We start from the raw sequence: 27,715 nt of genomic DNA, 5'->3' as shown, positions 1-27,715 counted from the left end.
AGGGGATTCCGGTAGCTTGGTCAAATCATTATAATCGGCAATCCGACCTGCAAACTACCGGAATCCTTGTCACTTTCTGTATATGGAAATATGATTATAAAGGTGTACCTCTTAGTACATTACATATATTAAAGCTTAAAAACATCCCCAAACAACATTTAGGTATAATTTAATCAGATTATGGTAGATTCCGGTGGATTCCGGTAATAAGGGGATTCCGGTAATTCTATGGACCGTTACATCCACTGTTAGTTTAAAAATCTTCCAGCAATGTTGGCCAGTCCTATGTGTTCTCGCATACACTGATGCTTGATGTACGTGACCTTTCATTTATTGTTCACATTTTCTCCGCATTGTTTGTCCTCTAACACCAGATATGGTCATTTTTCCGAATTCACAGTGGGTTTTTTTCAAGAAACTTACCATCTTCTAACATTGTTTAATGTTTAGTACACTAGTGGGGCCTTCTCACCATATATGGTGTTAGTTCATGACACACTAGAAATCAGTGTTATCTTGCATGCAAATTAGTCAATTGACTATAGAATATATATGATTTTTTTATAGTGATGTCTGATCTATAGTTTATATCCGAAATCCACTGTCCGAATAGTGGGTATTTTCTTAACTCAACTCAAGCACAATATACTTAGCATGAATGTTTTATTTCTTTGTTTCAATCAGTGGTATACACATTGATGAAAAAAAGATGAAAATTGTCGCAAAGGATGGACATAGAAATCAGAAGATATAGAAAAAAAGATGAAAGCATTTTGTTTTCGTACCTGTTATATAGCACACAACACTTTCATAACCTATGTAGCACCCAATTATTTTGCCTGTCGTACATGTACGTAGTGACCTCCCCTTTCATAATAAATATTGAATGGCACCTTTTGGTTTACTTTAGTCGTTTGAATAAATATTTTACATTATTTATCTTTTTATCACTTTAGATGTCCGTGAATTTGTAAGAGTTATGTTTGATTTATAAGGATACGTATTCTTTGCTTAGTTCAGTTAACATTTACCTTATTTTATACAAGTTCTTCTCGCTATCCTTACACTAGCCCTTTCCGAAACCGCATGCAATGTCTGCAAATGAGACAGTATAATAAATAGTGCAATGTTCTACCCGAAATGTTAATAAGAAAGACATGTTGCGGCGGGTGGGGTATGGACGGTTCCTCCAAAAATATTTTTGGTTTGGGCGTTATAATTTACAATGGTACAATCTTGTATCTTTAGACACGTGTGTATGTTCTAAAATATACGAAACAAAGGTGAATTGTATCAAAAACGAACCAAAAAGTGTCCAAGCCATGATTCTACATGGCTGAACCATCGGCGATTCCATCAAAACATATTTACTATAACATGTAGACATAAAAGTATTTATTGCTATTGGCCTTTCAGGTTTATAATCGTGTCTTCTATTATCATAATGACCCCTATATCTTATGTACCTTCTGCTTGGCTTATACCATCTTCTTAAAGTCATCAGAATTTCAACTGGGCTACATTACTACTGCATGCATGCATGACATACCCCGCGGCATTAATACAGTATTCAATTGCCGTAATAAGTTATTATACCTTCTGATCTCTAAAACTGAACTTTTTTCTTGAAAACTAAAGTGTCAGAATTTAAAACAAGTATGCATTCTTTATTTCCAAGATGAAGAGACATGATAAACCGTGGACAAGCACATAAGAAGACATATTTATAAGCAAAATAATATTACGTGAATAAATACCGTGTGTTGTGTTCAAATTTAGGGAAGTTTGTGTTTGACATTCAAATGCATGCCGAACTTCAAATTGTCATTCTATTAAAGGGTAAAACATATCAGATGCAGAGGCAAATTCAGGAAGCTTTCCAAAGAAATCAGATGAAGTTACCAAACATAATATATTCATGAAATTTATCATATTTAAGGTTCAGCCATCTTTAAGTTCAGATAAAAAAGAGTACGGGGGTTGTAATTGGTAGGGAAAAGCCATGCACAGAAATTACAAGATCAAACAGCGTATATAGATCTCACAATACTTTCTACAGCCTGTACAGGAGCTAGGATCATTCGTTCGTGTTGGAGTAATAGTTTTAGCCTTTGACGTCATGAACACGGAAGTTCATTATGTTTAAAAACGACTTGTCTCCCTTTGTCCACATTTTACGGGGCTTTATTTGATATGTGTTATATTTTAACATCTTTATGACTACTATAAATAGGTGTTTATATAGAGAATTATGGGTGGTTGCTGCATACTAGCCCACATCCCTCTGGTCCTCATGGAGGCCAGTAAGTACACATCATACCTCCAAAGAGTTAAATGCTTAAGATCATTAAACATTTCTTTTGTTCTGGAAATATGATTATGAATGCAAACAAACTTTATCATATTTATTAGTTTAAACCTACGGTAACATCACTTCAAATAAGCACAATTTCAAACAATTTTCTATGAAATCCATATTTTTAATTATTCACTCTCCGGTACAATATGCCCTTTTGTCCGTCAGCACCCTGTCCTTTCGAAATTCTGACTAAAACCCTACTTGAAATGTATATCAAAATGTACTTGAAAATAAGAAAAAAAATGCATTTTTTTAACAAATCAAACTTTGCACATATTCAAAACTTGTCTCAGTTTGTACGCGGGACTGTTTCTATTAATAAGTTTAATGCATTCAGTTTGATGACATATTCTTTAATATCTTATCTCTTAATAAACATCAAGAGTTTGAACAAAGTCACATAAAGAAAGCACCAAATCATATCTGAGAATAGTACTCATTAGTTTACGATCATTAAATTGAATATAGTCCTTGTGTAAATAGACATACAATCGTTAACAAACATTTGCGTACAAATTGCTCTACAAACAATTGATTAAAAATAATTTCAGTACCGTATGATTATATTCTACAAACAATTGTTATTTATTACATACATTTCCAAAATCAGTTAGTAAAATGATAAGTAAGTACTTCTCTTATGATAATAGGAAGCCTCAATTGAAAGAGTCAAAGATTGATGCGCGGTTTATTATTAACCAGCGTAGTTCTCTCCCTTCAACTATCACTCCGCGATTTTATTTCGGATTCAAATTTGAGAAAACGATCATGCAATTTCTACATTTATATAGATATTATTGAATTGGAGATAAGAGGCAAGTTCTCTTGCATAAAGGGTAAACGCTAATATCGCCGTTTGATTGGAATACAACCACACTAAAGCATTTCAAGACGTTCGAGTCTTTAGTTTAACCGACCTTGTCCCTTTCTTTCTGTTTCACACAACCATTCTCTTCGGATTATTATTTTGGCACTGCACGGGGTATGCATTGGGCCAAGCCATAAAACATAATTAAGGGCACGGACAGAACTTATAAAGTGTATCCCTTCGATGTAAACAGCAAGAGGGTGTTTGGACTTTCGATGTGGTTTTGGGGTTACTGCTTCAAGCCCATTATAACATTTGTAGTCGAAATTGTGCATTTTGAGCATGTTTTATTATTTTTTTCTCTCCCATATTGAACACATATTTTCTCTCCCACATTGTAAATAAGTCGTGTGTTATGTTTGTTTATAATATGATGCCTATGTCTTAATGTGTTACCTTCTTTAAATAAAGTTATTATTATTATTATTATTATTATTATTAACTACTACAACTAAGCTTGTACGAATAAGGAGGGGGTGCGCGCCGGATGCGCCCCCTCTAAAACCGCTTGCGTGCTGAACTTCTTGTACACATTTTGGACGAATGAAAAAAGGACTTCAAAAAGGATGACGAGCACATGAACATACTGGAAGAGTGTTGTGTTGATAACATTTTTGCCCACAAAATTGTTTTCGTTATTGTACTGTCGTGTTTTAATCATCGAACCGTCGTATCGTAGTTTCGTGTGTTCGCGTTTTTATCATGGTACCATCGATACTCGTTAGTGTTTTAGATCACCACATTCACAGGCGATGGCCCTAACGGCATTCCGTAGTTAATCTATTTTTAGTATTTTTATGCAATTCTCATGCACTATTTCCATTGACAACATCGCATGCTATTTTCAAGGTGACAGTCATGTGACCAATGCATGATTGAGGGTGGGGCAATTATTTGAATGTATTCTTATGAAAAACCTTACAATGGAAATACTCGTGCTAGTGTGAATATATTTCCAAAAGATTTGTTTTCTTTTTGCGACGTTGAACATATAAGGCTTTGTTGAAGTTATGTGATATGATGGATTTGTGTTTGATACAAATGATTGAATATGTAGGTTAATCGTTTTAGGATAAGGAAAAAAAATGCGAAATTAACGATCAAAATTGCAGTTCTTCAGGAACTCGTTCAAGTTTTCGGACCAAGTTTGTATTTCTCGGTTATGCATCTGTGAACACATATGTTATACTTATTGAACACTTTGTTACCGAAATTGCAGAACAAATAAAATCAAAGTATAAAGAACGTTGAGACGTTCACGAGATAATCGTTTAGGACTGACGGTTAGTATTGAGACGTTCACGAGATAAGCGTTTAGGACTGACGGTTAGTATCGAGACGTTCACGAGATAAGCGTTTAGGACTGACGGTTAGTATCGAGACGTTCACGAGATAAGCGTTTAGGACTGACGATTAGTATTGAGACGTTCACGAGATAAGCGTTTAGGACTGACGGTTAGTATCGAGACGTTCACGAGATAAGCGTTTAGGACTGACGGTTAGTATCGAGACGTTCACGAGATAAGCGTTTAGGACTGACGATTAGTATCGAGACGTTCACGAGATAAGCGTTTAGGACTGACGATTAGTATCGAGACGTTCACGAGATAAGCGTTTAGGACTGAATGTTAGTATCGAGACGTTCACGAGATAAGCGTTTAGGACTGACGATTAGTATCGAGACGTTCACGAGATAAGCGTTTAGGACTGAATGTTAGTATCGAGACGTTCACGAGATAAGCGTTTAGGACTGAATGTTAGTATCGAGACATTCACAAGATAAGCGTTTAGGACTGACGATTAGTATCGAGACGTTCACGAGATAAGCGTTTAGGACTGACGGTTAGTATCGAGACGTTCACGAGATAAGCGTTTAGGACTGACGGTTACTATCGAGACGATCACGAGATAAGCGTTTAGAACTGAATGTTAGTATTGAGACGTTCACGAGATAAGCGTTTATAATTGAATTGAAGTTTTAGACGGTCGTAATATTATCGTTTAGGATTGAATTTGAGTTTTGAGGCGGCTACAAGATTATGTTTTAGTATTAAAATTACGTTTTGTGACAATCATAAGATTAAAATTTAGGATTGAAGTTAAGTTTTGTGCCAGTCAGGAGATTGACATTTAGGATTAAATAAACGTTTGAGATGGTCATAAGATTACCATTTAGGATAACGTTTTTGAAATGGACTCATTAGATCAGCGTGTACGTTTGAAGTATAATTTTGAGACGGTCATAAGATAAGCGTTTCGGATTAAAGTTCAGTTTTGAAACATGCCCATAAATGCAGGGTACCATACTGTCTGTGAAGTCATATACTGCAAGGCCAGCATTTAAGAACAAGAATACGTTCAATATATTTAATTCTCTATAGTTTGAACCGAGAGTGATTGGTTTACCAAAACTGCATATTAAACAAATAGGCACACTGTGAAAACAATAAGTATATCTACATTATTTACAACAATAAACACAAATGCATTTCAAGTTATTGACTTTTCCAGTCGCAATAATGCCTTGAGTGACACGATCGTTTTGTCTCTGGTTCGGTATTAATTAACTCACATCACTGAGTTATATATTATTTACAAAGAGAAAGATGTCACTTTCAACCTATTGTCCAAATAAATAATTGCAATGGAACCGACGCCGATAAGCTAATTAAAATTTAAAGCAGTCTAACTGTTTTCAATGATGTTGGTCTATTATTAAAAATGCCACTATTATCTGAATCAGTGAGCTTTCTAATTATACGCCTTTTACTTCTGAGGTATATAAGGTCTATGAGTCAAGTGACTTAATTGACAGAATTGAAAAACGAAAGTCGAGTTGTCAAAGTCCCAATAGAAAACAGACCCGTCAAAAGACTTCCTTTGTTTTTATCACTGGTTACGAATACACATCATTCAAGTATTGTTCACTTGACAATAGATCATATTTGTTGCAAAATTAACAATTCACTTATTGTCACGATAAACAATGGACTTCAAAGTAATACACAGACGACATCGACAATTTCCTTATTACCCAGAGACACAGTTTTAAACTTCCTGTTATTATTGATGAACGCTAACAGGAAAAGGGTAGCGTTCGTCAACTGACATGTCTCTTGCACTCACATGGTCCTTTTAAATGTAAAACTGTTGTCTGTCACACAGGAAATGGTCTGGCGAGACATATGGCAGAGCTGAATGGTAGCAGTACTTTGACTTTAGTCACCGGCTTAAAAGAGCTAAAGTCAGAACTTTGAAGTAACAGGAGACCATCCTCAATTTAAACACTAAGTAAACTTTAAAAAGTAAAACAAAAGTAATCAAGGTAAAACTCGCAATATGCTTATTTCCATTATGTTATGCATCCGCTGAAGACAACAAGGTATCTGAGTAAAATCTGATATGAAAAGGGATCCCCGAGAAACGAACATGGAACTTGGCCCCGGTTTTCCTTGTTCAAACTGGACTAAGGAACATGTTCCTTAATCTTTATTTAAACTTAAATGAGAACAGAAATATTGAAGTTTTACAATTGCCATTTCTTCATCTATCGATTGGCTATGCCACATACCGCTAGCGTTAAAGGGTGGCATGGTCTTTAATACGGTATTTCGGGCTTAAAGTGATTAACAGGAGCGTAGCTAGGCCTAAAAACGTGTAAGCCTTATGGTTCTATATGAGTTTTGGGACTTTTATATGCACATTACACACACTTATAATTATATTTGCATTGGAAACAATAAAATCAAGCAATCCACCCTGCACGTAGTTTAAATAAACATCAAACTTGCTTTGGTTAAAAAACACAAACTTTTGTTGGAAGTGTTTGAGTAGCTATTCTTTTTTTTGCATTTTTTGGTTACTTAAATTGTGTCATTTTTCAAAAAAGTTGTAGGCCTACAAGACCTATATGTAGCTACGCCACAGCAATACACATAACAAAGAGTACAAAACTGGTTTGTTATCCCTTGTTCATACTCGAATAAGAATCAGAATCAGTAAATCTTCAACGTTTTAACTAATGCAAGTTCTAATAAAATAAGTATGCAAAAGTGGTTTACATAAAAATGTACAGAAATACATTGTTTACTAAAGAGGACTTTATTACTTAGTACTTAGTGTACTTTAAAAACGTACCCAACTCGAAAATGCCTTGTCTATTCAAGAAGAGTGTATAACTTAGAGTGCTTAAAAGCCGCAACAGAAATCTTGAAGAAGTAAAAGGTACAACCCGTATTAAAGCTTTAAAGCTGCACTATCACAGATATACCATCTTTACAACTTTTTGTCTTGGAAAGAGCATCTTTTGTGTAAATTTCTGCAAGCCAATGATATAATAATAATAATAATAATAATAACTTTATTTATAGAAGGTAACACATTAAGACATAGGCATCATATTATGAAAAACATAACACACGTCTTATTTACAATGCGGCCTTCTGAAAGAACATACAAAGACACACACACACACACACACACACACACTAAATAAGATGTGATACAAATAATTAATACTCAAAACACAAATGTGAAAAACACATTTTGAACAATACCGCAAAAATACATATTGTTAAAAAAGCATTATTACATTTTTTCGTCATGGCCTATAATTAGAATTAATGATCGTTTTAACATGTAAAATGCTTAGAATGGGATTTCAGAAAGGTACGTATTAAAATGTAATATGAAAACATAAAGAAACATGAATATAATACATTCATTTAACACATCAATGCTTAATAATACATCAATTTGTACCTTAATGTTAACAAGAAAACTCATCAAACTTGTTTAATTGAGTAAGTAGGACAGTCACACATTTATTTAACACCTTACTCAACAAATACATACATATAAACTATACCTGTGGTATGCATGGAATTATGCATTTAATTTTTACAACGGATTTTGCGATTGATGATGTAAATAGAACTTCTTACAGCGGGTTTTAAATGTCTTTTCTGTGTTAGACTTACGTATTTCTTCTGGTAAAAAATTCCAAACTTTTCCACTGTAGCATGCAAACGAGTGTTTCTTGTATTGTGTTTTATGTCGAAAGTGAGCAATGTCTTGTCGCTTGGAAGATCGTAATCCATATCTTGTGTTGCTAGATATCTTAATAATGTCTCTTATGTAACTCGGTGTAAGATTATTAATAGATTTAAATACCATAACAGCCGTTTGATATCTGCAACGGTATTCAAATTGAAGCCATTCTAATTTTTTAAATAATTCATGCGATGGCGTTCTAATAGGCTTAAAGAGAATAATTTTTGCAGCTCTTTTTTGAAGCAAGGTGATTCTTCTCATATGCGTTTGCTTACTTTTCCCCCAAACGCTACAACAATAGTCAAACATAGGAAGTATATACGATTTATAAAACAATTGTCTCATTTGATCCGTTAAAAAATAATTGAGTCTTTTTAAAAGGGCTATCTTTGCAATTACTTTCATGCAGACAAATTCAACTTGCAGATTCCACGACAATGATGAATCAATAATAATTCCAAGCAATTTCTTCGAAGTTACATTTTCAATTAGTACTTTGTCTACGAATAAATTGAGTGCACATGCATTTCTTAATTTTGCATTTGAACCCAACAACATGCAATTAGTTTTTTGTGGATGTATTGCCATGTTGTTTACTTTGCACCAATCCGAAACCATATCTAAATTTATTTGCAACGTACGTTCAATTTCCTGCGTATTTGAACTTTTTGCATATAGTGTAGTATCATCAGCATATAAGTCAATCAAGGAATTTTCAATTTCAAAGGTTATGTCATTAATATATATAAGAAAAAGAATAGGACCAAGAATGGATCCTTGAGGAACTCCAGACCTTATACACCTTCGTGAAGATTGGGAATCCCCGAACTTTACAATTTGGTGTCTATCTTTCAAATATGAAGTTATCAGTTTATATAAGATTGCTGACAAAAGATCAGATCGTAGATTTTCATATTTCCGTTCGAAAATAAATGTTTTATCAATTAAACTTTCGTGAAACATCGAATTTTTAACCTATTTTTTGTCAGCAGTCTTTTATAACTGGTTTCCATGGGTTTTCGCAGAAAATAGCTCGTTCAAAGACAAAAAATGAAATAAGTTGTCAGAACGTTCAATCTGTGAGAGTGCAGCTTTAAGCGCAAAAAACACTGACAATACTTTTCTGCAAACGTTTTATGTAGACAACTTCTGTATAGTTATTTTATCAAATAAAACGAGTAAGTTAATTGTAAGTTAATTATTGGCCTTTTAAAGTTTTCTGTTTCTAATTCTGAGTCAGGTACGTTTTTAAAGCACTTTAAGTATGGAAATAAGCATATTGCGTGGTGGTTGAATGAGGAATAATTAAGGAGCCAGTTCCATATTCCTTATTAGAAATTCTGTATGTTCAAGCATTGTTTCAGTTCACAAATTTAATTGCTTAAATCGCATGAGAAGACGAATAACTTTACAAAGAAGTGCTTGTAGGGCTATTTGCAATAACACATTTTCATAAAGAGGAATAAGGAATACGAAATAAGGAACCAGTTTGTCGTCCATGTAAAAAAATTGTAGATGTATTTATATTGTATGTGTAACGTGCGACGTAACACACACCAACAGATACGTTCAGAGAAAAGCATGCTCGACCCTAAAGGGGTCCACTGGTCTTTATATACAGTAAATTCTCAATCCAAACAGAGCCCGGGGTTTGCTAATTTGCATATTACCAACCAAGTTAACATACGTAATATGAACGTACTTCCGTCTATAACGGAATGTTATACTATGGACGCACATCCGCCGCCTACAGCGGACCGTTACACTAATCCGCCGCCTACAGCGGACCGGTACATATGTATATTGATTCATATGAGGGTGTTTATAAACCCTCTCTCTCCCTCCTTATTTCTAAAACCGAATACTCACTCGTTCATGTTTTACCAGGACTTTGTGTAACTAATTTTCTAGTCAGCGTACCAGGAAATGCCAAGTTTTGAGCCCCTGGGTACTACATACTACACTATTTTGAGTGTACCATATACATGTACTTACATTGTTGTGTCTCCGTGTACCACGTGTCACCCTCATTGGTCCCGAATATTTCTCAAAAGCCCTTGAAATAAACTTAATAAAGAATAACGAACTACTACATGTATATACACCGGGCTTGAAGTTGCCTGTAGCGGGTTTTTCAGGTTGAGAGTGTTATAGTGGTATACGTGTCCGGCTATCACACAAGCGGTTGTCCGGTCTTCCATCTAGAATTGTTAGCAGAGGCCCAAATGCTTAGACTCTAACCTCTTATGACACCTGACACAATCCAAACTAGTTATGCACCAGTCAAATGTTACCCCCCCCCCCCCAGGTCCGGGGTATACCGGGGATAGCCGGGGAAATGTGCCGTGTTTTTACCTTTCAGGTGGCCCCGCAGTGCCGGTTGAATGCGGTGGTTTTGTCTTCGCCCAAGATATAGCGGGACCTTACCTAGGGTCCCTGGGGTGCGGGTGCATTTTGCGGGGATTTTACCATCAGTTCGTCCCGGCAGGGCAGGAATTTAACCCAGGGTTGGCCGAACCGAAAGTCAAAGTCCCCACTATTCCTCGGGCCTGGGGCGTAATTACAATTGACTGGTGCATTAAAAGAAAAAAAAGATGAAATGTTGCAGTGGCATATGAGACAATGCAAACTATTAAAAAAGACAGAAATGTTTACAGTGGACCAAATGCGTAGACTAACCTCTTATGGCATCTGAGACCATCCAAACTATTTAAAACGAAAGAAATGTTTTGCCCAAATGAATAGACTATAACCTCTTATGGCAACTGAAACAATCCAAACTATTTAAAACGAAAGAAATGTTTTGCCCAAATGAATAGACTATAACCTCTTATGGCAACTGAAACAATCCAAACTATTTAAAACGAAAGCATTGTTTTGCCCAAATGAATAGACTCTAACCTCTTATGGCAACTGAAACAATCCAAACTATTTAAAACGAAAGAAATGTTTTGCCCAAATGAATAGACTATAACCTCTTATGGCAACTGAAACAATCCAAACTATTTAAAACGAAAGAAATGTTTTGCCCAAATGAATAGACTATAACCTCTTATGGCAACTGAAACAATCCAAACTATTTAAAACGAAAGAAATGTTTTGCCCAAATGAATAGACTATAACCTCTTATGGCAACTGAGACCATCCAAACTATTTAAAACGAAAGAAATGTTTTGCCCAAATGAATAGACTATAACCTCTTATGGCAACTGAAACAATCCAAACTATTCAAAACGAAAGATATGTTTTGCCCAAATGAATAGACTCTAACCTCTTATGGCATCTGAGACCATCCAAACTATTCAAAACGAAAGATATGTTTTGCCCAAATGAATAGACTCTAACCTCTTATGGCAACTGAAACAATCCAAACTATTCAAAACGAAAGAAATGTTTTGCCCAAATGAATAGACTCTAACCTCTTATGGCATCTGAGACCATCCAAACTATTCAAAACGAAAGAAATGTTTTGCCCAAATGAATAGACTATAACCTCTTATGGCAACTGAAACAATCCAAACTATTCAAAACGAAAGAAATGTTTTGCCCAAATGAATAGACTCTAACCTCTTATGGCATCTGAGACAATCCAAACTATTCAAAACGAAAGAAATGTTTTGCCCAAATGAATAGACTATAACCTCTTATGGCAACTGAAACAATCCAAACTATTCAAAACGAAAGAAATGTTTTGCCCAAATGAATAGACTCTAACCTCTTATGGCAACTGAAACAATCCAAACTATTTAAAACGAAAGAAATGTTTTGCCCAAATGAATAGACTCTAACCTCTTATGGCAACTGAAACAATCCAAACTATTCAAAACGAAAGAAATGTTTTGCCCAAATGAATAGACTCTAACCTCTTATGGCAACTGAAACAATCCAAACTATTTAAAACGAAAGAAATGTTTTGCCCAAATGAATAGACTATAACCTCTTATGGCATCTGAGACCATCCAAACTATTCAAAACGAAAGAAATGTTTTGCCCAAATGAATAGACTCTAACATTTTATGGCAACTGAAACAATCCAAACTATTCAAAACGAAAGATATGTTTTGCCCAAATGAATAGACTCTAACCTCTTATGGCAACTGAAACAATCCAAACTATTTAAAACGAAAGAAATGTTTTGCCCAAATGAATAGACTCTAACCTCTTATGGCAACTGAAACAATCCAAACTATTCAAAACGAAAGATATGTTTTGCCCAAATGAATAGACTCTAACCTCATATGGCAACTGAAACAATCCAAACTATTTAAAACGAAAGAAATGTTTTGCCCAAATGAATAGACTCTAACCTCTTATGGCAACTGAAACAATCCAAACTATTCAAAACGAAAGAAATGTTTTGCTCAAATGAATAGACTCAAACCCCTTATGGCAACTGAAACAATCCAAACTATTCAAAACGAAAGCATTGTTTGCAATGCTCAGATTACGTAGACTATTAAAGGGACTAGACACCAGATAATACAATGGCAAGGAAAAAAAAGAGAAAATTGTCAAAAACATACGTAAAATTAATATCGTTGTGTAACGCATTGTAACTTACTGATGTATCACATCGCATACGGCACATGTAACTTTCTGATGTATCACATCGCATACGGCACATGTAACTTACTGATGTATCACATCGCATACGGCACATGTAACTTACTGATGTATCACATCGCATACGGCACATGTAACTTACTGATGTATCACATCGCATACGGCACATGTAACTTACTGATGTATCACATCGCATACGGCACATGTAACTTACTGATGTATCACATCGCATACGGCACATGTAACTTACTGATGTATCACATCGCATACGGCACATGTAACTTACTGATGTATCACATCGCATACGGCACATGTAACTTACTGATGTATCACATCGCATACGGCACATGTAACTTACTGATGTATCACATCGCATACGGCACATGTAACTTACTGATGTATCACATCGCATACGGCACATGTAACTTACTGATGTATCACATCGCATACGGCACATGTAACTTACTGATGTATCACATCGCATACGGCACATGTAACTTACTGATGTATCACATCGCATACGGCACATGTAACTTACTGATGTATCACATCGCATACGGCACATGTAACTTACTGATGTATCACATCGCATACGGCACATGTAACTTACTGATGTATCACATCGCATACGGCACATGTAACTTTCGCAGTGTTTGCGTATTTTTCCAAATTGAATTTTACTGTCACGTAAATAACAGTGAAATTAAAAATAGCGTCGACATATGTATCTTCACTTATCAAGTTACTTTCAAGTGCTAAATATGCACACTATAAAGTGGAAAGAAACCATTATGAGCTTTGTTCAAACGAAAAATTCAGCTGAGAAAGTGACAAGATCTTTTAATCATGTATAATGGCGTGTTTTCGGCCTCATGCTAGCTCGTATTGACAGTTCTAGGCTTTTTTTAGGAAAACTGTATTATCCGATTTTGGACCATCTGGTGCCTAGTCCCTTTTTACTCTTATGGCATATGAGCCCTACCAAACTATTAAATATGAAAGGAATGTTTGCAGTGACTCCAATGAGTAGACTCTAACCTCTTCTGGCATCTGTGTCCATCCAAACTCAGAACAAGAAAAAAATGTTAACAATGGCTAATATGCATAGATTTTGTGGCAACTGGGACAATCAGAACTATTTAAACGGAAAAGAAATGTTTCTACAGTGGCCCAAATGCGTCGACTCTTCACCGAATCGCGATCTAACCTCTCATGACCTCTGAAGTAGCTAAACCTCATTGATATATGTTGTGCACTTAATAAGTGTTTCGTTATCACTCAGTTTTAGACATGACATTTTCAGAGGACAAGATGGTCCATTAGAAAATAAATCTCACTATCTGTATATTGTAGAACTTGATGCATTGTATTGAAGATCGGGAAACACATGAGTACGGGTATAAAACCAATGTTTTAAAAATACTTATCACTCACATCAAGGTAGCATTGCTTGCAGTTTTTGTACCACCTCATAATCGCTGATTAAGTTTTAAATCAGAGGGATAATCTTCATTTATAAAGTAACAAAACTCGTTAATTTCGGAAACAAACCCAACCATGCATTGAGGTGCTAATATCGAGGCTTGTAGATGTGCTCACACGTTTGATTGATTCCTACAATTTTTAGACAAAATGATTTAATCGCTGTTATGTATTTAATGCTGTCTGACCATGGTTAATTGTTGGAGTCAGAAATTGTTTTAAGAAGGTAGATATTACAACATTGATAACAGATCAATTCTTGCGATTATTTAATGTGTTAATGTCGATTATCTTGATTCTACCATGGGTGTTCGGTAAGTCAAACAGAACGTGCATATCTAGGTAAACATCGGTGTACATGTTATACAGCTACGGGTATGGTTTGACTAACGACTTCACAGAAATAAACTCCTATACATGGACTATCTCATTAATACCTAATAAATATACATCCATAAATGGAATATCTCACCAATGCCTCAGGAATAAAGTCCTATACAAGGTATATCCCACTAAAGACATGGAAATATACCCCCATACATGGACTACCTCAACAAAACCTCAAAAATAAACTCCCTAAATGCAATATCTCACCAGAACTGAACTCCAATAAATGGATAACACAGGAATACACTCCCATACCCATGGAGTATCTCACCAATGCCTCAGAAATATACACCATACATGGAATATCCCCCAATGCCTCATAAATATACACCATACATGGAATATCTCACCAATTCCTCAGAAATATACACCATACCTGGAATATCCCCCAGTGCCTCAGAAATATACACCATACATGGAATATCTCACCAATTCCTCAGAAATATACACCATACATGGAATATCCCCCAATGCCTCAGAAATATACACCATACATGGAATATCTCACCAATTCCTCAGAAATATACACCATACATGGAATATCTCACCAATTCCTCAGAAATACACTCCTATACATTGAATATCCCACCAATGCTTCAGAAATATACTCCCAAACAGGGCATATCCAACCAATGCTTCAGAAATATACTCCCAAACATGGCATATCCAACCAATGCTTAAGAAATATACTTCCAAACAAGAAATATCTCACCAATGCCTCAGAATTATACTCCCAAACATGGCATATCCCACCAATGCTTAAGAAGTTACTCCCAAACATGGAACATCGCATCAGTGTCTCAGAAATATATCTTCAAATATGGAACATCGCACCAATGCCTCAGAATATACTCCCAAACATGGAATATCTCACAGGTGTCTTAGAAATATACTTCCACTTATGGAATATCTCACTAATGCCTCAGAAATATACTCCCAAACATGGATCATCGCACCAGTGTCTCAGAAATATACCCCCATATATGGAACATCGCACAAATGCCTCAGAAATATACTCACAAACAAGAAATATCTCACAGGTGTCTTAGAAATATACTTCCACTCATGGAATATCTCACTTATGCCTCAGAAATATACTCCCAAACATGGAACATCGCACCAGTGTCTCAGAAATATACTCCCATACATAGCATCGCACCAATGCCTCAGAAATATATTCCCAATCATGGAATATCTCACCAGTGTCTCAGAAATATACTCCCATACATAGCATCGCACCAATGCCTCAGAAATATATTCCCAAACATGGAATATCTCACCAGTGTCTCAGAAATATACTCCCATACATAGCATCGCATCAATGCCTCAGAAATATATTCCCAAACATGGAATATCTCACCAGTGTCTCAGAAATATACTCCCATACATAGCATCGCATCAATGCCTCAGAAATATATTCCCAAACATGGAATATCTCACCAGTGTCTCAGAAATATACTCCCATACATAGCATCGCACCAATGCCTCAGAAATATATGTATTCCCAAACATGGAATATCTCACCAGTGTCTCAGAAATATACTCCCTCTCATGGAATATCTCACTAATGTGTTAGAAATATACTTCCATACATGGAATATCTCAATAATGCCTCAGAAATATACTCCCATACATGGAATATCTCACGTATGCCTCAGAAATATACTCCCATACATAGAATATCTCACCAATGCCTCAGAAATATACTCTTAAACATGGAATATCTCACCAATGTCTCAGAAATATATTCCCATACATGACACATCTCACCAATGCATCAGAAATATTTACCTATCCGGGATATCTCTCCAATGTCCCAGAAATATACGCCCATACATGGAATATCCCAACAATTTCGCAGAAATATACTCCCATGCATTGAATATCTCACCAATGATCCTCCCGTATATGGCATATCCCACCAATGATCCTTCCGTACATGGAATATCTCACTAATGATACTCCCGTACACGGAATATCTCACCAATGATTCTCCCGTACACGGAATATCTCACCAATGATCCTCCCGTACACGGAATATCTCACCAATGATTCTCCCGTACACGGAATATCTCACCAATGATACTCTCGTACACGGAATATCTCACCAATGATCCTCCCGTACATGGAATGTACTCCCGTACACGGAATATCTCACCAATGATACTCCCGTACACGGAATATCTCACCAATGATACTCCCGTACACGGAATATCTCACAAATGATACTCCCGTACACGGAATATCTCACCAATGATACTCCCGCACACGGAATATCTCACCAATGATCCTCCCGCACACGGAATATCTCACCAATGATACTCCCGCACACGGAATATCTCACCAATGATACTCCCGCACACGGAATATCTCACCAATGATCCTCCCGTACACGGAATATCTCACCAATGATACTCCCGCACACGGAATATCTCACCAATGATCCTCCCGTACACGTAATATCTCACCAATGATCCTCCCGTAAACGGCATATCTCACCAATGATACTCCCGTACATGGAATATCTCACCAATGATACTCCCGTACACGGAAGATACTCCCGTACACGTAATATCTTACCAATTATCCTCCCGTACACGGAATATCTCACCAATGATCCTCCCGTACACGGAATATCTCACCAATGATACTCACGTACACGGAATATCTCACCAATGATACTCACGTACACGGAATATCTCACCAATGATACTCACGTACACGGAATATCTCACCAATGATACTCCCGTACACGGAATATCTCACCAATGATACTCCCGTACACGTAATATCTCACCAATGATACTCCCGTACACGGAATATCTCACCAATGATACTCCCGTACACGTAATATCTCACCAATGATCCTCCCGTACACGGAATATCTCACCAATGATCCTCCCGTACACGAAATATCTCACCAATGATCCTCCCGTACACGGAATATCTCACCAATGATCCTCCCGTACACGGAATATCTCACCAATGATCCTCCCGTACATGGAATATCTCACCAATGATCCTCCCATACATGGAATATCCCACCAATGCCTCAGTAATATACTCCCGTACATGGAATATTTTACCAATTCCTCAGAAATATGCTCACATACATGGAAAATTTCATCAATGATACTCCCGTACATGGAATATTTTACCAATTCCTCAGAAATATACTCTCATACATGGAAAATTTCATCAATGATACTCCCGTACATGGAATATTTTACCAATTCCTCAGAAATATACTCTCATACATGGAATATCTCATCAATGATACTTCCACACATGGAATAACCCACCAATGCCTCAGTAATATACTCCCATACATGGAATATCTCACCAATTGCAGAAATATTTTCCTAAACATGGAATATCCCACCAATGCCTCAGAAATATACTCACATACATGGACTATCTCACCGCAACATGTGCAACATTCGTAATGCATTTTGGGTACTTTGCGCGTTTATTAATTATATTTTTTCTTTTCCCTCTACGTGGCTTGATTTGCCATTATGAGCCCGTTTTGTGGTGAGTATTTCAATTTTTAAACACAATATATGATCCAACAAATTAGATAGTTTGTATTCACCCACTAGCCTATTCCCACTCATTTATCATTTATAGGCAATTAAATTGCACGTGCGTAGTCTACTGATTAATATGTTTTCAACTGACAAAGCATTTCTATCCCCGGTTGTCAATTTTATTTTAAATTATTTAAATAAAATTTTAGACAATTTAAGAAAATCATTGTTTATCGCCAGTTTCACTAAGTTTTCATTTAAATGCATGATATGATTTCAATGGTTAAAATCGACTTCATAAGAGGATTACTTTCCCTGGACTCCGTAGAGATTTGCGCGAGAGTAATGCATATCCGACGACGGTTTCTTGATTAAACAGCCCGTGTCGGTAGAACGCTTTAGTCTGTAATTCAGTTAACGAATACAATACCCATGGTAATAAAGCCAATTAAATTTAAATTAATATTTTAGTAGTCAATTTTTGAAAATAATGAATTCTAATTGAGGTGACATCGAACTAAAAGATCATTTAACGAAACTATGCAAATGCATAGGACTATGCGATTATGATTATGAATATAGATTGATATCAATTGAATATGAAATGGTTACAAAGACATGTATTTTTCATTCTTTAAATACCGCCTTTGTGCATGAAAAAACAACAGCAAATCAAACAACAAATCGAATTTCAAATAACACAGTTTATATAGAGAGGATTGGATTAAGGTTTCACTTGAAGGCACGAATTGGTTGTTAATCATTTAGTCAGCTGACAAATAATAGTTATCCAAGTATCGCATGGGTTTATATTTAAATATGATTACATTTAAAGTCAACAATATAGAATTATAAAACCATGCGATTTTCTTTAATACAGAATATCCCCGATACACAGAATATGACAAGTGAGTGGGCGGAAGGATGCTCAACATTATTTAAATCAGATAAATTAATATGTGTACTGACTTGTCTGAATGTATCAGTGCAAGAAAATTGCATTTTGATATTTTTAATGTTTTTAAAATTTAGTCCGCGCTCGTTTCCAAATCAAACATCAGCGCGCACAGGGCTGGGACACAATTTCAATGATCTCATTTCCGAAATAACGTTACACGCGCATAGAAATTGGCATTTTAAAAAAAATGTAATTAATGATCTTCATCTCGGCATATAATAGTTAAACATAATGTTTCAGTGTAAGATATCAATATATTATATATAATTATTCTCTATTAATAATCCTCCACTTACCTGGGGAAAAGGCTGAAGACGTTTTATTCTTCGCTCAGGCCATATCACAATGCATTCTAAAAGCGTTTATGAGTTCGATCACCACCAATGGAAGTTACTCATAGCCGCTTAAATGGGACACTACCCATAACTATATATTAGCTATTGGCGAGATTTTAACTAAGGAACTGGGGTCAACTTGGTTAAAACAGTATAATAGAATACATATAATTGGACTTAACTTGGCAAAATGTGTAATGCATATAAGACATGTATACAATTTGAAACGTTTGGCGTTCATCTCCTACGCAGTGCCCTCCTTTGACGTGCAGAGATGTCCTATGTCCCCGCGTACGAAATTAGCTGGATATCAGCTAAATATAACTTTCTTCTATTAATTGTTCTGAACACGTTTTATGCATATTTTATAAAATTTCCATTCAATATCATGTTTGTTTTCAAGGTTAAAAATAAAAAAAGCTTCAAATGAAAGAAAAAAACAAACTTTAAGAATGATGTCACGTGGTTTTGAGTATCACCATGAAGTATGCGTAGTGGCAATCAATCAGAACTCCTAGGCCATCGAAAACAACCTCAGATATATGCTGGTACATCAGTAGAAGTAGATCGTAAAATTTCTAATTATATAAATAAGAAAATGTAGTGATTTAGCTTGTATTTGAAGATCTAAGTTTAAATTGACTGCCAGTGAAGTGTGACTTTGCATAATAACAACATCATTAAGATTCACAAGAGTTATGTCTTTAAGTTTAACTGCAAACTTGAAATTTCTACGCGATCTACTTGCAGCGTAGTTAAAGTGTACCGATTTCTGACTTTGTAAACCGTCCATATACATCCGAGGTTGTTTTCGACAAAAAGATAGCCGAGGAGTTCCGAATGTGGTGGCAGTGTTTCTGTTCGGCTTAGGGAAGTAACCGCTTAATTTGTGAAGTTTGCAGTAAGGTTATGTGTAACACTATCTTCACCCCTAGCACCGGTTTAAGCAGGTTTAATTCAAGAAGCAAGAAGTCAAACGACCAGAATTTTTTTTAACTAAACATGTCCAACGCCAGAACAACACAAAAAACAATCGATATGAATTTTCAAACACCTTCGGTTTTATATTTTTGACAATGTTTTCTATATTGTTCATGAGATATGAACCAACTACAATAAATATACTAGGGGCCTATGCCGTCGCATATTAATAAAGTATTAAGCTTGCTGTATAATCTCTTCGGGCGCAGATGTTTTATTAAAATCTAATTTAGGACGGTTGACTTAGGTATTAAAGGGTACAGTGAATACAATCAAATGCCTTTGTAAAATCAATGTATAAGTACTGGTTTTATCAGCATGGCCTCTTTAGAAATTGATTGAACGATAATGTGTGGTTCTAAACGCTACAAGACCAAATCGTTGTTTCCCCCATCCTTTCATAAATCACACACAAATACGATCTTAAATGAAATAAAGAAACGAAATGTGTTTGCCCATCCTGTATCCTTTTCTTGTTTAACAGCTAAAGAAGCTTGCATTGCCATTGTATGTTCTATAGATAAAAACGGCCGTTCATGTTGCATGAAGTACACGTTATGACGTCAAAATATGTAACCTTCACCATCTTATAAATATCGGCTGATTTACAACCGGTTGCATAAAGTTAATGGACGGTTGTTATGGTAACACATTTAATATCAGGGACACGCTCATTGGCCGAAAACAACGTTGTTTTTTTTCGTAAACAACAAAAAACTTTTTAATGCCAATCAAACCAATGCCGTATTGGAAAAATATTTTGTGACTCCAAAATTAATCAAACGTAAGATTTTTTTTATAAAAAGATCGATCAGTCCTTCGAAATAAATGTTGCTTGGTTTAAAAATATAACTAATATTACTTTTTTAAATCATAAAAATGACAAGGAATATTTCAATACAAATAATTATAAACTAATTGATACTTATTTATGCTAAAAGCTTATTATTTAGATATATTTTGTGTTTGCGAAGGATCTTTACTTCAGAACGTTTGAAGTTAATATGATTGATATGTTAAATTATTATTTAAGGTCTTCAAACGGATGTTAGCTTTCATTTATAGCTCGTTTGTAGAACGAAAGTCGAGGTTTTGTCTTAGCAATTGCGTTGACGATTTCAACCTTTCTTCGCCATCACCTTGAGCACCTGTCAAAATCCGTTCAAGATATTCACACGAGACTTGGTACGCATGTTGCCATAAACAATATGCACTCGTAATAATGGCTGAGTTATGTCCCTTTGGGCTTTATAATATCATTCACTGACCTAAGATAGATCCGTCAATATTCAATAAAATCAATTTATCTGTTAGCTTAATTGTGAAGAAAGCTAAAAAAATGATTTTTCTATATGTAATAGTACTTTATGGTATTAGCTGTAGCAGTAGAAAGCTACCAGCATTAATTAGCAGTAGCAGCTGTAGTAGTTTGATAAGACATTTAAATGTTAGTTTTCGAAAGTTGTTAAATTGATATACCCTAATATATATCATAACATAAAATAACATAACATAATTTTATTAAAATTAAGCATAAACAGCTTATCATTACTTACATGTTAATAAATTAAAAATGTACACATACATTAAGAATGGCATACAACACCATAACCAAAAATTCCTTTCATCTTACGTAATTAGTACTAATTACCCGAGAGAAGAAAATGATACAATATTCTATTGCACAATATTAATAAAAATATCTCTTAATTTAGAGGCTTTAATAATATATAGCTATTTTTTGCTCTTTACATTTACGATTTAGTAGTTTAACAAATTTGAACATGCTAGGCCTGTTTGTATAATAAGGAGGGATATATATATATAGCGATCGGTTTATTTATCGATAGATTTCTAATGTTCATTGTCTGGATTGTCGTTATTATTTACCCATTTATCATAACCAGATATATGATGAGTAATAAATGTGTTAAGTCTTTAGAACGTTTAAAATGAAATTACCGCTACTGGAATTTTAAATACAGAAAAGTATTTGCCTCCAATGTGGCGCATTACTTGTGTTTCTAATTGGCTATCATTATTTTAACCATAAGATCGAATGTAAACAGTTTCGAAAGACACAATAATGGTAAACTTCTGAACATTACTTAAAACGACTTAAGAAAATTACTATAATTTGAACTATACTTTTTCATTGTCCGTTAAAGCGTTAAAGCGCCAGAAACCAATTACTTAATTTTGTAATTATGTGTTTCCTTTACCCATTGTTTATTGCCATTTCTTATGACTCTGTTAGTGTCACGCGATGTTTTCAGTCTAACAACATTGTCAACCCAAGATTCTCCTTGTATCCACTTCGGTAATCGCCGCCCCTCAGAGCGCCAGACCACGCCTCTTAATACCTCACATGTTCTTCAATAAAAGCCGATATTGCTTTCTGTTCAGTAGAGGGTGGAGCTATTACCAATACAATGACAGCTGTATACAGCGTGCCGCTGCGTCTGAATACCAAATCTCCTCGTCAAATGACAAATCAATAGAAAACCAATAATTCCCTGTTTTTCCCATTATGCCAATTATCCCTGCTCCGACGTGGTTCGGGCCCTATCATATTTAACGGTGTCGATTTGAGAAGTGGTGACGATTTCTTTTAACTACTTGTCCTTCCTTAACTTTGAAGTATTTAGTATCAGGAATATTCTCTTTAAGAGTTAAGAAGGCGGTTTGATATTTATTCTTAATCCAACTGTCAGATCGTGAGGACGGACTTTAATAGCCATTTATGTCAACAGTTATCAGTTGAAGGTTGGGTGACAACTAACTGGTTGCGGAATACTAATACTAAAGATAGTATTATTGTATATCTAAAGGACACTTTGTACGAGACTTTCAGAAAACACAAAATGTTGCATAGAAAAATGAGGATGAACTCTACGAACATGTCAGAAGAATCCGATGTTTACTCCGAGGCTGAGGACCAAGTTGATGTTGATGTGGAAAGAGGAGGTGTTGAAGAGTCAACACCGCCTAGACCAACGGATCTAAGATTACACGAAAGGTTACATGGAGGCTGTGCAGAAACGGGACTGAATTTCTCAAAGTTGCCGACATTTGGACATTCAAATTCGTTCCACAAAGATACTTCTCCTGACAATTGCAAATCGTGCATAAACAACAACAGTGAAAACCATAAACTACCATTTTCGTCTAGTGTTCCAAACAAACTGAAAAGTGCTCAAGTAGACAAAAACAATTCAGGTAGTGCGAGAAATGACACAAAACCAGCAACAAGACCATCTTTTCTTATCACAGACATTCTTTCAAGCGGAAGCAGGTCAATGAACACGCATACAGACACCGACAACACTTCTGTAGCCACGACACCTTGCACCCCGTGTACGCCAACAAGCCACGTGATTGACATCCAGAGAACGGCGGCTCTGTTAGCTGCGCATGCGCGAGGATCACCTTCCGGTTGTCTTCTCTCTCCGGGTGCTTCCAGTGATTCACCAGCCCCTGATTCGGACATCGATGAAGGTAAAATATAAATCAAATACAAGATATAATCTTAAATTATACAAAAACCAACAACACATGCGATGTTTGTTTTTCTCTTCAAAAATGAATTGGTTCTGAGGTTAGGGACTCATTTGTCCCGTAAGTATTCAAAGCATCATATGATTATGAATACATTGATGGTTTCACTTAAGCTAGTGAGTCATATCAATTTGGTTCTAAACGTTCGGATTCTATCACATACAAGTAAACATATCACCGACAACTTCCATCTAATTAAGTATGTGAAGATGCACACAGTAGATTAACAGGGGTATATGAGGGTAATACTCTTTCTAGAATGCTTTCTAGATGGTACGTAACTCTAGAACGTCAATCTTCCAGCTAAAACTGATTTTATATTGGTTTACATTTAAAACCAATCTTTGAGTGTTATTTTAGTGCTTTATCGTTGTATTGTTTTTGTGTATTTTCTTGTAAGAATGGAAGATGCCAAAATGTATTTTTGACGCAAAACATATAATTATTAATACATTTATATTTTAGGAATGATATGTTATTTATTTTACGGGGAGAGAAACAGTGATTTACAAACCTCAAATTATTCATTTTGGAAAATGGCTAAATCTAAAAAAGGTCGAGTGACACAGTTGATTTTTTTTTAATAATTTAAGAACGCATTGCCATTCTTTAAAAAAAATGTCCATTATTATATAAGAGCATTCAAGACTGTGGTCCCGTATTTTGTTACATTTTAGCGGTTTTGTTAAAATTACACAAACACAAACCCAAAACTAAATGATTAATGCAAAACCTAAAACAATAGCATTTAAACTTATTATTTTATATTCAACAAAATATTACTCTTCATTATTTGTGTTGTATAACTGATTTACCGGGTTCTCTTGATAATGCAGAAATGTCATTGATCAATACTCACAAAAGGAATGTTAACTGAAATGAAATAAGGAAATAATTTAAACATGTAAAACACAATAGTTGCGACAGTCTCTGTTGTAAATTTTCAAGATCTAAATAAATGGAATGTTCGGTCTTTTATAATTTTTAAAGTATTGCTCAGACAAGCCATTATTACAAAACAGAGACATTCTTAGATAAACCAAAACATATCCTTTTGAGAAAAAAAGTATATAATATGTTTTTCGGGGACTTTTGGTAAGCAGTTTTTAGAAGAAAGAGGTATATCACAGAAAAAAACTTCTTAAAATAGAGTTGAAGATTAACCCTCATTATGTCTCTAGTATAAGAAAACATTTCAGTCGGGTTTGAATTGTATCTAGATTAACGCCTTTGCGATGTGTATCTTTAATGGCAGAAGCATTTCTTTTGTGTAACACATCTATTGTTTTAAGAGCTGCAAACTTACGAACAGATTGATGTCAATGTAGATAACACAGTTGGTTACAAGTAACAAGTTAACTGCTACGTCGGACAATACGAAATCCAAATTTGATAACAACTACTAGATTTCCTGATGGTCGTCAAATTACCAAAGAGGACCTAGGGGTAATGCAAACCAAAATAGTTATCATTTACAGTAAGTGGCCATAACAAAACATCTCTAATGAGTTTGGATACACAAGATAAATGGATGCATGTCCTTCCATTGTGATACTTTTAGGTAGCCACAAATGTGGGCAACCGTCCATAGCCTCCGATGGCGACAGAAATTCTATCTTGTTCGCAAGATTGTCTGAATGTTTGGTTCTTTCCTACGGAATGCCTTCAGAGAAAATAGCATACAGTTTAATTCTGCGTTTCTAATTGTTGAACATCTTAAGTGATGTTTAGTATAATTGCAGGTCAAAACAATCGAAACTAAAGCTACTGAGACAAAACGGTTGTTCAAACATAAATAATACAACAAAATGGAAAATAGCATCTGAAATTTCTGAAATTGTTGTACACTTGATTGATGACAAATTTACCATAAATTTCACGGCGTTGATCCTTTATTCTAGTAGTAATTTATGTCCTTCAGAAAACACAGTGGAACATATATACAAAATTAAATTTATTACATTAAGTTTAAACAGTATTTATTTTGTAATATGTAAATTTATTTATACACAGTATATATACAAGTAAAGGATTGAGGAGAAAGCCAAGGACTTATATGAGACCCCTCTCTTTATTACATTTGTCAAGAAGCAATTTACTATATTTACAAAAACCTTTTTTTAAATCATGTATGTTGTGTATTTTGCACTTCTTAAGAAAATAACACGGATAAAATATAAATAATAACATTAAAAATTTGTATTTTATATTATTGCGGTACCTTATGCCTTTTGGGCTCTGGTCTAGTCTCAAACCTGTCCCCATCAACCTTAAAATCATTTCAATCAAATACTGATCTCGCTCCCCATATCTTCATATCTGTTTACTTCGATTACATGCGTAAACAAATAAACAAAGCATATTATGAGCTGAATATTTGATTAAAATCAAACATATCCTACAAAAATCACATACAAAATTGCATTTTAAATGTACGATATGGTCTTCTTGCTCTAAACCTTATTTTATTATCTCGTCTATGATTTAGTTACATTTAAAACAATGAACTTCGTGAGTGATTGTATATTGTCAGCAATGGTTTCACATTAACAATTAGTGTTATCTTGTTAATTTGAACTGTGAAGAAGCAGCTGACTAAAGTTACATTATCTTTACAGTGTTATTTAACCCTGTTTAAGCCCTCCACAATAACTTGCGAACGGGTCAAAAGGTTCATAGAAATAGTTTTGTCACAATTGAAACAAAGTGCCTGATGAACCCCACAAGGGTGAAATGTAACATTCTTACGCGTGAAAGAGATACCAACAAGTTTTTTAAGAAAATGATACAAAATGGATGAGCATTTTTGTATTTCAGAAAATGATAACAGTTTCAGATTTTGTTGATTTTGTGAAAGCTTTTGACTGTTTGAATAGAAGAAATGCTTTTGTTTATAAAATGAAACCATTAAGATCGGAATGAAGATTGCTGAGTATTACAAAGTGTAATATCATCATTTCTTCATTGGAATTTCACGGCCACACAAAATTTGAAATTAAGACGAAAATGTGCTCGTCTGTGTGGTAAAATTTCGTTTGCACTTTTATGATACATAAACAAATGAAAAGGTCTTCACTACATTTAATATATTTCACAACAATTTAATAAAATCTAGTCATTTAACATAAATGGTTATATATTGGTCCCAATACAGTTTTAAGATAGTGGTTTTCTTCCAACGAATACCAGTCATTTGTATAATTTAAGAGCATATTATTTATAAACATATACTTAAAAAAGTGGAAATTATGTATATATATTATATATTAATATATTAATTAAATTAGAAAGAAACTACAAAAGTAAAATCAACTTGGTGTAGGTCCTTTTTATGGCCCATGACCAGGTGAACACAAGAAATATTTGCAAGTTAAACAAGAAAAAGTTTGTAAGTACAAATTCTTAACTAGACTTTCTACTTTTTCAGAGTCAAGAGACGGATCACCTCTGTCAAACTCAGGCAGTCCAACAGATTCCAGAAACTCAAAGAAGGCCAGAAAGGCAAGGACAGCCTTTACTGATCATCAGCTGAACTCTCTGGAAAAGACGTTTGAGAGACAGAAGTACCTTAGCGTTCAGGACAGAATGGAACTGGCGGCCAAGTTGAACCTTACGGACACACAAGTCAAGACCTGGTACCAG

The 27,715-nt window shown here is 35.0% G+C and overlaps 1 protein-coding gene across 1 annotated transcript in view; it reads left to right on the top strand.

The window, feature by feature from the left end:
- The first annotated feature begins 23,070 nt into the window (after positions 1–23,070).
- The window catches only part of LOC128222919 (barH-like 1 homeobox protein), a 7,950-nt gene continuing 3,305 nt past the window's right edge, over positions 23,071–27,715 (top strand). The window contains exons 1-2 of the mRNA XM_052932096.1: positions 23,071–24,013; positions 27,501–27,715. The exon at positions 27,501–27,715 is cut by the window's right edge and continues 8 nt beyond it. Of these exons, the coding sequence (XP_052788056.1) occupies positions 23,380–24,013; positions 27,501–27,715 (849 nt within the window). The 5' untranslated portion in view covers positions 23,071–23,379. The remainder of the gene's footprint in view (positions 24,014–27,500) is intronic.

This window comes from Mya arenaria, chromosome 17 (genome assembly GCF_026914265.1).
Source record: "Mya arenaria isolate MELC-2E11 chromosome 17, ASM2691426v1".
Classification (NCBI taxonomy): Eukaryota; Metazoa; Mollusca; class Bivalvia; order Myida; family Myidae; genus Mya; species Mya arenaria.
This window is presented reverse-complemented; position numbering and strand designations above follow the sequence as displayed.